This window comes from Pseudorca crassidens, chromosome 1 (assembly GCF_039906515.1).
Source record: "Pseudorca crassidens isolate mPseCra1 chromosome 1, mPseCra1.hap1, whole genome shotgun sequence".
NCBI classification, from domain to species: Eukaryota; Metazoa; Chordata; class Mammalia; order Artiodactyla; family Delphinidae; genus Pseudorca; species Pseudorca crassidens.
Genome location: NC_090296.1, coordinates 125,690,299 through 125,704,318, shown reverse-complemented (window position 1 = coordinate 125,704,318; position 14,020 = coordinate 125,690,299). Strand labels below are relative to the sequence as shown.

At 43.6% G+C, this 14,020-nt stretch overlaps 1 protein-coding gene across 5 annotated transcripts in view; it reads left to right on the top strand.

The window, feature by feature from the left end:
• Positions 1 to 14,020, top strand: part of LOC137232774 (OTU domain-containing protein 7A) — a 389,090-nt gene that overhangs the window by 195,711 nt on the left and 179,359 nt on the right. For 3 of the 5 annotated variants that reach the window (XM_067755553.1, XM_067755561.1, XM_067755583.1), the window contains exon 1: positions 12,705 to 12,839. In XM_067755553.1, the coding sequence (XP_067611654.1) occupies positions 12,751 to 12,839 (89 nt within the window). In that variant the 5' untranslated portion in view covers positions 12,705 to 12,750. Of the gene's footprint in view, positions 1 to 12,567; positions 12,663 to 12,704; positions 12,840 to 14,020 lie in introns of those variants that run through there. The other 2 variants (XM_067755571.1, XM_067755579.1) reach the window with 1 other exon arrangement.

The following is a 14,020-nucleotide window of genomic DNA, read 5'->3' as shown; positions in this document are numbered from 1 at the left end:
GGAGAGATAGAAACTTAGATAAGACTGAATTTTACCGGTCACTAACACGTGAATATTCAGCTAATAGGAGCCTGTTAAAAAGCCCAAAAGCTGAAATTCTCCTGTGCTTGTGAAATATAATTATGTTTTAATGGAAAAGAACGATGACATCTATTCCCTTTGTTTCACTTACTGTAAGTATGCTGGAAACTTCCAAGTGTAAATGTCCAGCTCACTGGAACTTCTATCTAAATGTCCCTTAGACCAGGGGTCCCCAACCCCTGGGCCACCGACTGTTAACCGTCTGCAGCCTGTTAGGAGCTGGGCCGCACAGCAGGAGGTGAGCGGCGAGCAAGCAAACTTCATCTGCTGCTCCCCATCCCTCCCCATCCCTCCCCATCCCTCCCCATCGCTCCCCATCCCTTCTCATCCTTCCCCATCCCTCCTCATCCCTCCCCATCCCTCCGCATCCCTCCCCATCCCTCCCCATCGCTCCCCATCACTCCCCATCGCTCCCCATCGCTCCCCATCCCTCCTCATCCCTCCCTATCCCTCCCCATCCCTCCCCATCGCTCCCCATCCTTCCCCATCCCTCCTCATCCCTCCCCATCGCTCCCCATCCCTCCCCATCCCTCCCCATCCCTCCTCATCGCTCCCCATCCCTCCCCATCACTCCCCATCCCCATACAAAATCTCAGTTGTCTGTGTTCTGTTCCATTGAACTGTGTATCTATCCTTTCCCAAATACCACGCTGTCTTGACCACAGTAGGTTTATAATGCATTTTTAAATGGGTAGCATGAATCCTCCAACTTCTCTTTTTTCAAAATTGTTTTGGCTAATCTGGTTCCTTCATCTTTCCATATAAGTTTTAGAATCAGCTTGTCCATGTCTACAAAGAATCCTGCTGGGATGTTGAATGGGATTGCATTAAATTTGTAGATGATTTGAGGGTAATTGACAACTGTATTGTATTTTACAATCCATGCAAACAGTACATCTCACCATTTATTTTGGCCATGGTTGGTCTCTTTTGTTGTCTGAGTTTTGTGAGCTCCCTACAGTTTTGTTCCTGGAATATGTACTTGCTCTGTTGATCTCCAGGCCTGTAAACATCCTGTTCTATCTTTCTGGCTCTGTCCATACTTCCTCCACCCACACTCACATGAAGACCAGGTCTCTTCCTCTTCAGTTGCAGAATTCCTAGTTCTTCTGTGGTTTGCAGATGAGAGGTGGCTTCCTCAGCCCCTGCTAATTCTCTCCTCCATGCCAACGTAGGTCAGGCTTGTCTCTCTCATAGCACTAAGCACCACATAATGTCACTGCTTCTTTAATTTGTTCCTTTCAGCCACCAGCCTGAATACTCTTTGAAGGCAGAGCCCAGGCCTGATTTTGGTTTGTATGCCTGGCACACAACACAGAGAAAGGGCTCAGTTAACAGCAGTTGATTATGGAAATGTAGAAATAAAGATATGAAGGGAAATGAAGGGGGAAGATAAACTAACAGTTAATGAGGCGCTAGTCTGTGTCAATCACTGTGCAGGGCAGAGATAGATAAATAGATTGATTGATACAGAAAAATTAGATCGACAGAAAGACAGTAAAACAGATAGACATAAACATGTAGAGAGAGAGAGAAAGATAGAAGAAGGTGGACAGACAGACAGACATTCAGACAGACAGATAAAAGCAGAAAATCAGATGAATACGTCGACAGACATATATATGTAGATAGACAAATGGGTTGAAAGACAGACAGACATAGAGACCAGCAGATAGACAGACAGTTACTAGATTAGATAAATAGTCAGATAGACAGATAGTAGTAAGATAGATAGAAAATCAGGAAAAGGGGAGGTAGACTGACAGTGAGAAAGACAGATATTTATATGAATATATAGTGAGATAGATAAACATATAATCAGATAGGTAGCCAAACAGAAAATGAGAGAGATTGAAAGGTAGACAGGTAGGTAGATAGGTGAGTAGGCAGATATGTAGGTGGGTAGAAATAGAGAAGGAAGGAAGGGAGGGAGGAAGGGGTAATATTTTTATTTTAGCTAATCTTAACAAAATTCTAAGGAAGGTGTGGTATATTCCCGCCTGTATAGATGAGGAAGTAGATTCAAGGGGCTTTAGTGACCGTCCAAAGGTCATTCTTGCAGAGAATGGCAGCACCCAGGTCCAATCGGCCCGGCTTCTCCAGTTCCCATCGCTGCCTGACCAATCTGAGCCTTTCCTTTCTCTTGTTCCCTTCTGCTTGCATACTTGAGCCCACCTGTCATTTCTTGCTTACCTAATTGAATAGTTTCCGTGGAAAACAGTGCTTCAAGTAACGTGTATTATATGAGCACAAGGGCAGAGAGCTCAGAAGGCCAGAAAGTAAAAGGAGGGCTGTGCCTCCTTCAGACATTTTCCTACACATGAGATTCTTTTTCCCTTCACTACTTTTAATTACTCTATAATACATGGACATTCTCATGTGCCTTAGAGAAATTTTCATATTGACACCTCTGAGGCAGGTCATGTCCTGGTGCCATAGGTGATGCAGCCGTTCCCCTTTGACAATCATTTTGGATATTTCCAGCCGTGCTGCAAAGAACATCCTTATTCACACATCCGTGTGCACTTGAGCAAGGCTGACTCTATGGAAGATACCAAAAGGCAGAAGTACAGAGCTACAGGTTATTCACATTTAAAAAATTATATACTGAACAAAATGCCCTCTACTGACCTCACCATGAGCCCCATATATTCCCCCTAGCAGTGGAAAAAAAGGACCCATTTCACCTCACCAGAGCTGATCTTTTCAAACTTAATTTTTTGAGGGGCCATTCTGGTGGGGTAGGGGTTGGGCAGGCATGGTTAATGGTTATCTTACTGTTTAATTTGTATTCCCCTCATTATTACTAAGGTTGCTTATCTTTCCGTATACTGATTTGTCATGTGAGCTTCCTGTAAACTGCACATTTCATAAAATTTGCCAAATTTTTCTTGTTCCGTGTGTCTTTAATTATTCGGATATGTTCATTATCTATTCTGAATGTCAATCCCTTGTTTATTATATATTTTCCAAAATTTTCTCCTGTTCTATCTAATTTTGAAGTTTTTACAGGATTTTTTTGTCATTCAGAAGTTTATTGATTTGGCATTTTTGCTGTTATTCATTTTATCAAATTTTTCTGTGATGGGCTGTTTGTATCTTAAGAAGGCTTTCTGTATGAGTCAGGGTAGGCTAAATGCTACGACAAACATTCTTCAAATCCTGGTGCTTTAACAAAGTACAGTTTTATTTTTTGCCATATGTCAGCCCAGTGTGGGTAGCATGGAGAGCCCTCTCTCCCATTCTCTCTCTCTCTGTCTCTGTCTCTGTCTCTCTCTCACACACACACACATTTTCCATCCTCTCTCATTGATCTCTGTCTGACCCTTCCCACACTACTTTAATCAAGTACTTTATGTTTGATGTGTGGTGGAACACACTTCTGCATCCACTTTGAACTTTATCAAAAGCTCTTTGGAATTTCTTGCTTCTTTATTCTTCTAAGTTTTAGAAACTGTCAAATTCCATAAAAATTCTGTTGTGATGGCATTGAATTTATTGTAAGAATTAGAATCTTAAAAATATAGTCTTCCCGTCCATTTATTTTTCTTTCTTTCCTTCAATAAAGGTTGTTTTTTGTCCAAAAAAAAAGTTTCTCTCATGTTTGTTGTGTGATCCCTAGTTAATTATAGAAATTTTAATGAAATGGATCTTTTTTGTTTTTTACAAAAATGATTAACTGGCTAATGTTAGTATGTAAAAAAGGTATTGATTTTTGTGTGTTGGTCTCGTTCCAGCCATTTAAAATGTTCTCGTTTGTTCTAAGACTTGGTCATGGGTTTGTTCTGAACTTTGATGGCATTGCTTCTAAAGTTTGCATTATTAGGTAGGATCATTGTTATAAGTTTGGAATAGCCTTTAATAAGTAAAGGAAGTTTTCTTCTATTCCTGGTTTGTTTCGAGTTAGTATAATGAAGGATGTGAGCTTTTCAGCATCTTTTGAGATGACCATATGGTTTTTCTTCTGGAAAGTGTTAATATAGCATATTAGCATTTGGCTAATATGTTTGGCTGTTAGTAACAGAGAGACAAAATAATAGGGGATTTAATAAGAGGGGAATTTGCTTCTCTCTCGTGAGTCTGGAGTGAGCATTTCAGGGATGGCAACTCCACAAATCCCCAGGACTGCCTTCCTGCCAACTGAATCTCCCTGTACCCTTACTCCAATATCAAAGACCCTCGATGGGGCTGGGACTCCAGGGCCCTTCTTTGTCTTTTTATGTCTTTTTCTACAGTTGGATTCAGTTGCTAATCTTTTAAGGTTTTCATCTATGTTTATAAATGACATTGGCCTGTGACTTTCTCTTTTCTGTTGCTTCTTTTCTAATTCTGACGTCTGAATCATTTTTTCTTCATGTAGCAACTAGGAATAAGTTCCACTATAAATCACCAAGTATTTGACTTATTTGGCTTGAACAAATAGGTATTCATATGAGAAGAATGATGGGAAGTCCGGAGGGGTAAGGTCTAGGGCCTGGGCAAATGTTCAGTGATACCATCAGGGATGGACTTGTAACTCCACCAACCTTGCACTTTGCGTCTTGTCCTCTGACTTTCTACAATACCTCATAGACCCAAGATGGCGGGTATTCTTGGAAATGGTATTTCCTTGCTTAAGGCAGAAAGGAGGAGGAAAGGCAAGTGGGAAAGGACTATCAGTTAAGCCTGACCCCTTCTATTAGGGAAGCAAAATCTTTCCGATAAACTCAACCCGGTTGACTCCTGTCTCCATCACATAGACCAGAATCGTTCAGTGTGGCTGCACCCAGATTGGTGGATCCCAGCTCAAGGGGGAGAGATTACCAGCAACGGGCTTTGACCCATTTTGATTCATCCCCTGGTACTAGGAATGTTGTCAGTCTCCAAAACTCAAGGGTTCTCCACTGCGACCTGATAAACCAAGACTTTACCAGCAGTAGGCTGGTACAAAGTCTACTAAGAAAATGAATGAGTACCTTTCCATTTCTTTCTACACTCTTGATCCATTTTTCACTCTGTTACCAAATTTTTGTGTCTTTGTTTTCCTAGCACAGCACCTATCCATTCTCTACTCAGAAACTCCCAGCAGTTTCCCACTGGCCTCATGTTAGAGTCCAGATACTCATCCTGACAGCCAGTAGGTCTGACCCTGACCTTTACCTGCAGTCACCATGCCCACAGCTCTCCTACTCATGGTATTCCTGGATCTGGGGACATACAAGTGTGTTTTTGCCTCTTGGCCTGTGCTCATGGTGCTCACCGAGCTTGGAATGTCTTCTTTTCAGCCTTCCTAAATCCTCCTCAAAAACTCATCTTACATTTGGCCTTTTTCATTCTGCCAGGCAGAAGGAACTGCCCCCTTTCTAGTACCCTAATGATTTTGCTTATAAATCATATTATGGTATTTATACTAGTCTGAGTTGAATTATGGTTATTTTCGAGTCTACCCATCAGAATGGAGTAGGAACTTGGATTTAATGTTTTTATTTTGTTTGTTCACTCAGCAGATTTATTTAACATCTGATATATTCCAGCTCATGGTGATGTTAATGCAAAAGATAGGAACCCTGCCCTCCAGGACAACGCTCAGAGAGAGAAGGAGGCAAGTAGGTCAGCAGTGGCAGCCCAGGACCTATACACCTGCTTGAAGTGTTCCTCTCCTGTCATGAGGCCATGGAAGGAGCCTGACCCTTTAGGCTTTTTTTTAGACTCTTTTAACTCGATAGCAAGTACATCGTTTCCCAGAAGACCTGAATAAAATGATTGAAATCAATATTAGAAGTATAAACCTGATTAGTGAGTTGTTTGGATCTTTTTAAACGCTTGTTGATGCCACGTTAGTCTGGTTCAGACATAGATTTTATGCCTGTGTAACAGCTAGATTTGTGAGGCTGGAGAATAAAAGCATAAATCCTTCAAAGCAAGGGAGTCTTGCAAGCATTCCAGTGCTGGAGGCTTGAATTGTGCAGGGAAGCTCTGCTGGAGATTTGCAAGGATGCAGATATGCTCTTACATCCAAGTGCCCTTGGAAGGCGATCATTCCTGGGTGTGGGCACCTTCCACAGTTGCAGGGATGTCGCTGTCCTCTACAGGTCAGAATAAGTACCACCATGTCTCATGGCCTTAAAAATGTTCTTCCACGTTCAAGTATTATCTTCAAAATTAGTGATTATTATTTCTTGTGGCTTCTCTAAGAATTGTCTTGTCTTTAATTTGAGTTCAATGTGGGAAGCAGCATGGAAAAAGCAGTCTGTAACTCTTTGGGGATCTTGAGCCTTGAATGTGATGACAGCTGTACGTCTGTTCTCATGTTAAGAACTGTTGAAGAATTAGAGATTTCACTTATTAACATGTCATTTCCATGCACACAATAGAAAACCGCAGTAGATCCTACACTCAGTACTATTACCAAAAGTATAAATTTTCGGAGAGACTTTTTTCCATCTTTCCATCCTGGGAGAAAAATCATTAAAAGGTGTGATTGAGTGTCTACTAAGGAAATGTTTTACTTCTGATCATACATCGATGCACATACTGTGTTTCAAAGGCACCATACATTTGGACATGAGAACATTTGAAGACCCCATACCATTATAAAGGGTTGGTGAATGGCAACCTTAGGTGTAAGTGGGTCTTTGTGGGAATCATTACTCTGCTACTGGGCTCTCTGATCTTCAGTAAAATGGAACAGAGCCACCTGCTTCGCGGAGTTGTTGTCTGAATGAGAGTTAACCCACCCATAAAGCCCTTGGTATACTCAACATCATCCTGGGCCCTTGGCAAATCGTAGTTATTTTCCTCATTTAGCTATAGAGAGGATTTATACCCATGGGAAGAATGTTTATCATTGTCCAACTCCTTTCAAATAAATTTGGAAGCTAAGATGAAATGGAATAAATCTGTAGGAAAGTACAGTCTAACGCAACTGAATCCTATAGAAATAGAAAGTCTAAACAGGGTAATTTCCATAGAAAAAAAGTAGAGGAAGTTGTAAAGGGTTCCCTCCAAAAGAAGCATCTGTAACAGATTGATTCACAGGGAATATCTGCCAAACATTCAAATATTAGGTGACTCCAATGCTACTTAGGTTATTGCAAGAGAATTGAGAAGGAAGATAAACATCTGATTTTGCTCTGTGTGTAGGATGTTGACTGTGAAACTTGACAAAGATTGCACATAAAAATAAAAACCGTGTATCAAGCTAATGCATTAATATCAACATAGGAATTTTAAATAAAAACTAGCAAGCTAAAGAAAAAAACACACAAGAAAAGAAATACCAATGAATGATTAAAGGAGATTTAGTCCAGAAGTATGAGTAAGGTTTACTATTAGAAGTTTATTAATAGATCTTAAGAAAAATATCATGTGAAAATCAACATCCATCCATGATAAAACTATTCAGTAAGGTATATGGGTACTTTCTAAACATATGTACACATGTGTGTATAGCCCAAAAGCCAGCAGCCAGCATCTTACTCAGTGTGGCAATACCACTAAAGTTAGGAGCAAAACAAAGATGCCCATTACCTCTATGAATAGTTAATATTATATTGAATTAGTCAATTTGATCAGGTAAGAGAAAACAGAGGCTTAAGAACTGAAAATTCAGAGTAACAATCTCTATTTGCATATGACGTGATTGTATATCTAGCAAACCAAAAATAAGTGAAAAAAAAGACCCTATGGATAAATTTCTACAAACATTAATTAAGAATTTAGTAAAAGAGCAGGATATAAATTTAACAGCCAGAAGTCAATAGCATTGTTTATAAATATGATAACCAGTTAACACACATAATGGGAGAAAAGATACCTTTTATGGATACCTAGGCATAAATATAACAGGAAAATACAGAAATAGACCCAATTGCATATGCAAACCTACCATATAGCGATGAAGACATCTGAAATCAGAGGGGCTTCCCCACTGATGGGTTTTTTTCTCCTAAGTGGTATTAGAATAGCTGGATAGACAGGGAAAATGATAAAATTGGATCCATTCCTCACTTGATCCACCAAGATCAAGTCCAACTGCATCAGCGCTTTCAATATAAAAAAATAAAACCCTTCAGTTAGTAGCAGGAAACATGAGTGAATTCCTCTATAATCTGGTAATGGGAATTTTTTTCAGATTAAGAGTCAGAATCCAGAAGCATAAAGGAAAAGATAGAAAACTATATATAAACTAGTTTTAACAGACACATTTTAGAACAGTTTTAAGTACACAGCAGAGTTGAGCAGAAAGTATGGACAGTTCCCATATAACTCCTGTCCCCACACATGGAGCCTCCACCGCTGTCAGCATCCCACACCAAAGTGATACATGTGTTACAATCAAAGAACTTACACTGGTACATCCTCATCAACCAGGGTTCATAATGTACATCAGGATTCACTCTTGGTGTTGTGCATTTGTTGGTTCGAAACCTTGGGAGTTCTCAGGGAGAAATCCCAAACTGGCCCACGTTCTCATATTTAATGAAACTAACTTACCTAAGGAAAGAAGCAAACAAATAAATGTGTGGAGTGCTTTCTAGGAAGTTGGATGGTTCTTTACTCTATTTGGTTATATAAACCTTATCATTTAAGGAGCTTATCATTTAAACTTGACATCAACTTGCTGATTTAATAAGGAACAAAAGCCTAATGCATAATAAAATGTGAGGGAAGTGCATTTTTAGCATTATTTCCATTTTAGCAATATTTCCCAAAGTGTGGAATAGCCCAGCCTGTGGATAAGCCTGGCCCCCAGCCTCCACATGTGACATGCACAGTCCTCTGTGTGTGTGTGTGTGCGCACGCAAGAGAGATCTGCGTGTTAAGAGGGTGTCTCCGTGGCAATAGCTTTTGTCCTATCTAGTTGGGATCCCTGCGTGTGTAGCGTGACAGAGTTTACACTGTCACAGGGGTTATAGGGTAGCACCGCTGGGACCGAGCACGACTGTGGTTGGTTGGTCAGGAGTCAGGCAGGACGCTGAGGGGAGCCGCACAAGAGACATCCTCGATGTGACAGACAGACCAGAGCACCTGTGAGTGTGCAGGACACCCTCCCAGGACTGTGGCCTCAGGGAATCAGGGGCCTGGGAGGGAGTGAGGGAGCCAGGGGTTGTGACAGGCTAGGCCAGGCTACAGTTGCCCAGACAGAAGGGCATGGGAAGGACCTCTGTGCTCTGGGCTCCCGGGTGACCCTCGCAGGGCTCCCAGCAGAAGAACGGCCACCTCAGTCTCACTGCCTGTTGAGGGGAAGGTAAAAGGCCGAGGACTGCTCTTGTCCCAAGAGGAAGACCAGGACACATCCCTTCAGTGCCACCCAGCTCTCCCTTCTCAAACCTCCATCACCTCACACACAGAGAGGAATCATGCAAATACCTTCTCAATAGATAACCAGCAAGGACCTACTGTGTAGAACAGGGAACTAAACTCAGTATCTTATAATAACCTATAAGGGAAAAGAATCTGGAAAAGAATATACATATGTATATATTTATATATGTAAAACTGAATCACTTTGCTATACACACGTTGTGTGAAACTAACACAACGTTGTAAATCAACTATACTTCAATTTAAAAAAATAAATAAAATCATTTATTAAAATATATAACATATATTTTTAAAGAGCACATAAATTATTTTTTAAAATACCTACTCAAGGATAAAGAGCGTGTCCCCCAAAATGTTTTTAGGAAAATGCCTAGCCAGGGGCCTGGTCCTCAGGACATGGTTAGTGACTCTTCTGATTCTCAGAGAGTTGCCCCCATGCTGGTGGTTTGTGACTAGAGCCAAGGGTACAGCCCCCTTGTAGGCACATAGGTGGCCCTCGGGAAGGGAGCTGGCAGCTGGTGGCCCCCCACCATGGATGGCCTCAAGGGAACAATGCTGTGTTCACTGTACCTGCTGCATAAGCCACAGAGACACCCCCGCCCACGTGGAGTCGTCCTCACAGGGCGGCCGGGAGCAGGAGAAGGGCAAGTTCATGGCTATGTAGAAATGGAAGGAAGGACTCTCGGGTTCATTTTTTATCAATTTTCACATAACAACCAGAAACTTCTGCTCTTCTCTCTTTTTTGAGACATTCAAACCACAGGATGTTACAACAGAAAGTGTCCTTAGCTCACTTAACCAAAGCGCTGTATTTGCAGGGAAGGGGCCGGAGGCTCCAGGATGAGCTTGGATGGTGGGTGCAGAAGCAACTCCCCTGACCCCCCTGCCTGGGCTCCCCACAGAGTCCCACTGTGCATTTCCAGGCCTCCACATCCATCTGCCCTGGACTCAGGGACTGGGGCACAGCCAGGAAGGAGGGTGCCTGTCATCCTGCCTGTGTCTGAACAGTGATACTCAGCAAGGTAGGGGCACACCGTGCCTCTGGTGCTCTCGGGAATGAGAACCTGCCTGTCTGCATCCATGCCTACACGTAATCAATTAGCAAACCTGCTGGTATTTCCAGCGGGACTGGGCGAGAGCAGTGAGAACACATGCATCCCCTCTATCATCCAGGCTAGCTCTTCAGTGCTTCCAGAGGCAGCAATTCGGTTCCTCAGTGGAGACCTGGGCAGGAGAGTGTTGTCCTTATCATCACCAGTTGGAGAATAGCTCACTTTTACTGAGCATGTGCTGTGGGCCGGTGTGTTTCATGCACTAACTCCTTCAAACTTTAGATCGGCTAAGAGGTACTATTATGATTTTAATCCACCAATGAGTAAACTTAAACAGTGTACCTGAGGCCACACAGGCAGTGGTGGTGGAGCCACTTTGGCACCGAGAGACTGATTCCAGGGCCAAGCCCCATCCCCAGACTGCACTGCGTCTCCTAAGGCAAAGCCACAGCGGGAACAGCTTGACACACTCCTGTCCCCAGGGCAGGAGGCAAGACCCTCAGAGAAGTTCTGTCCAAGGGCCAAGATATATGGCCACCCAGGCCCTCACAGGGCTAGAATGGGCCCGAGTGCCTTGGCCATGCAAGGCAGGTCGAGGGGCCTAGCAGTGCTCTCTGGAGGGCTGGCATGGGGCAGTGGGGGTGAGGACGGCCAAGGTGGCCGGGAGCCCATGTCCCCACTGGCCTGGCTCCTCCTGTGTCATCACAGTGCGTGAATGTGTGGCCTCAGTGGCATTAGGTTTAAGAAATAAGTCTTCAAGGGGACGTGCACATTAGCCTCTTGCGCGCAAATGTTTGTACTTGAATGTGGCGAAAAGGTCATTTGAAGCCCACCCTTTAATTTCTGTCTGTGTGGAGGACAAGGCACAGAGGAGGAGGTGTGGGCATGAATCTGCATTGCAGCGTTGGTGAAAGCCGGTCTTGGTCCCAGGTTGGCAACCTGGTGTAAGTGTAGAAATGATTTAGGTTGAGTTATGCGCAACAGCCAAAAGTTGGAAACAACCAAGGGTCCAGCTACAGATGAATGGCTAAACAAGGTGTGATCCATCCATATGGTGGATTATTATTCAGCCTTGTTGTGGCCTGCATTCTGTGACCTCCCAAAATTCATATTTTGAAGCCCTAACCCCCAATGTGATAGTATTAGGAGGTGGGGCCTGCAGGAGGTGATAGGGCTTAGGCGAAGTCATGAGGATGGAGCCCCCATGATACAGTTAGTGCCCTTTTGAGAAGATACCAGAGCTCTTGCTCACTCTGCCACGTGAGGACCCAGGGAGAAGGTGGCATCTACAAGCCAGGATGTGGGCTCCCACCAGACACCGGAGCTGCTGGCACCTTGATCTCGGACTTGCCAGCCTCCAGAACTGTGAGAAATCAATGTCCCTTGTTTGAGCCATCCGGTCTGTGGCATTTTGTGACAGCATCCTGAACTAAGATGAGCCTTAAAAAGGAAAGAAATCCCAACACCTATTACAACACAGATGCACCTTGAAGACACCATGCCAAGCAAAATAAACCAGTCACCGAAGGACGGATATTATGTGATTTACTGATAGGAGGCTCCTGAAGCCGTCAAATTCAGAAACAGAAAGTAGAGTGGTGGTTTCCAGGGGCTGGGGGAGGGGGGAAATGGGAGTTATTGTTTAATGTGGACAGAGTTTCTGTTGGGGAAGATGAAAAAGTTCTGAAGATGATGGTGGTGACGATGATGCACAATAATGCAGAATGTACTTAATACCACTGAACTGCACACTTCAAATGGTTAAAATGGTCAACTTCATGTTATGTATGTGTTACAACAATAAAAACATGCAAGATTCAATGTATTGATGGGGTGCTTACTATTAAGGTTGAAAACAGCTCTGTAATGGGAAAGGGATCCTCACTGAAATATAAGTACTTGCTACAAGGAAGAAATTTGAGACACCACCCCCCTTGCAGAAGCCCCCAGACGTGGGAGGTGATGGCCACCCAGTAAGTAGGTGCCTGTAGGGCCCAGGAAGGCAGCGGGCTTGATGCAGGCAGTCAGCTGAGCCCCAGGGGCACCTCCTGTGACACGAAGCAAAGCCTCAGCCTCTGGCTGACTGTCAGGAGAGTAACATGCTCTTATCTTCTGCTTTGTCCCCCAGGTGGCAGTGACCAAAGAAGAGGCTCTCCTGGCCGAGGCCCCAGTACATGGAGAGAAGGAAGACAGCAATCTTCTAATTGGAGCCATATACATTAGGTCAAAGCATTTTCTTATTTTCGAGCCACACCAACTCGAAAATCACACCCCAGTCAGAGCCATGTGCAAGCTGGTGTAGTAACAGTGAATGTCTCTGAGGTCACAGGCCCCACTGTCTCGTTCCTCCATCCTGGCACCTTCGACGAGCTTATTTCTCCAACTCTTACAAATGCTCAGGTGGGCTCAGAGAAGTTACACAGCATGACACAGCTCATCACAGGGGCAGAGCTGGGGCTGAGTTTAGGCCAGCATTTCTGGCTCTAAAGCAGCAGCAGTCGGCACAGACCTAGCCCTCTGAGCAGGGCCCATCCAAGTGCTTATCTTGAAAAAGGAACGGGACACTCATCAATAGCATGGGATTTAAACTCACCCCATGACATGTAAAGTTAATTACATATTCATTAGGATAACATTTTCCATCATCTTTACTCAGCAAACTTTCTGTGAAGGTCCAAATAGTAAATATGTTTAGTTTTTTAATTTTAATTTGATCTGTTTATTTTATTTATTTATTTATGGCCGCACTGCATGGCATGCTGGATCTTAGTTTCCCGACCAAGGATCAAACCCATGCCCTCTGCAGTGGAAGCGCAGATTCTTAACCACTGGACCTCCAGGGAAGTCCAGTATGTTTGGTTTTGTGGGCCTTGTGGTCTTCTCTGTTTTAACTGCTCGACTCAGCCACGTGCACAAGCGACCACAGACAGTACAACGAGTGGGCGTGGCTGGTTCCAATACAACTTTATTCACAAAGTCAAGTGGTGGACCAACCCCTTATTGAAGGAGACAGAGGGTGCATTTGTGCTTTATCAGGCATGTCTGTATTACCACTGGTGGCCCTGGTTCACTGGTGGGAGTCACCCTCACATGCTGTGTGCTGGTTGGTTTTCCCCAGCAGCCGCTGGCACCGTCGGCCTGTGGTCAAGCTGCAGGGCACTGTTTTATCCCCCTACCTGGGATTATTCTGCCTAGGAAATCTGAGAGCTTTATGAATTTTGTTGGATTGTTGTTGTGAGAATGACAACTCTTGGAAAGTTGGCGAACGGTTTGTCCTCTTCAGCAAGCGTAGTATTTCTGTCGACTCTGGATTGATGTGGAATCTTTCCTGAGAGCCAAGTGAGGGGGAGGGCTGAGGTGGGCACAGGGATGGGTCAGTGATAAAGGCGTAGGTGGGATATAGTGGCAACACAATTACATTTGTGGAAGTGTTACACGTCTGCATAACTTGGAAGGGGATTAGAAATCTAGCGACTCCAAATGAATCTTAAGATCCGGTGTTTAATTTTTCTAGACCAACCTAGACCAACCTTTCCAATCGGTAGTCACTGAAATAGAACGCAAAGTAGGAAGCACTGAGC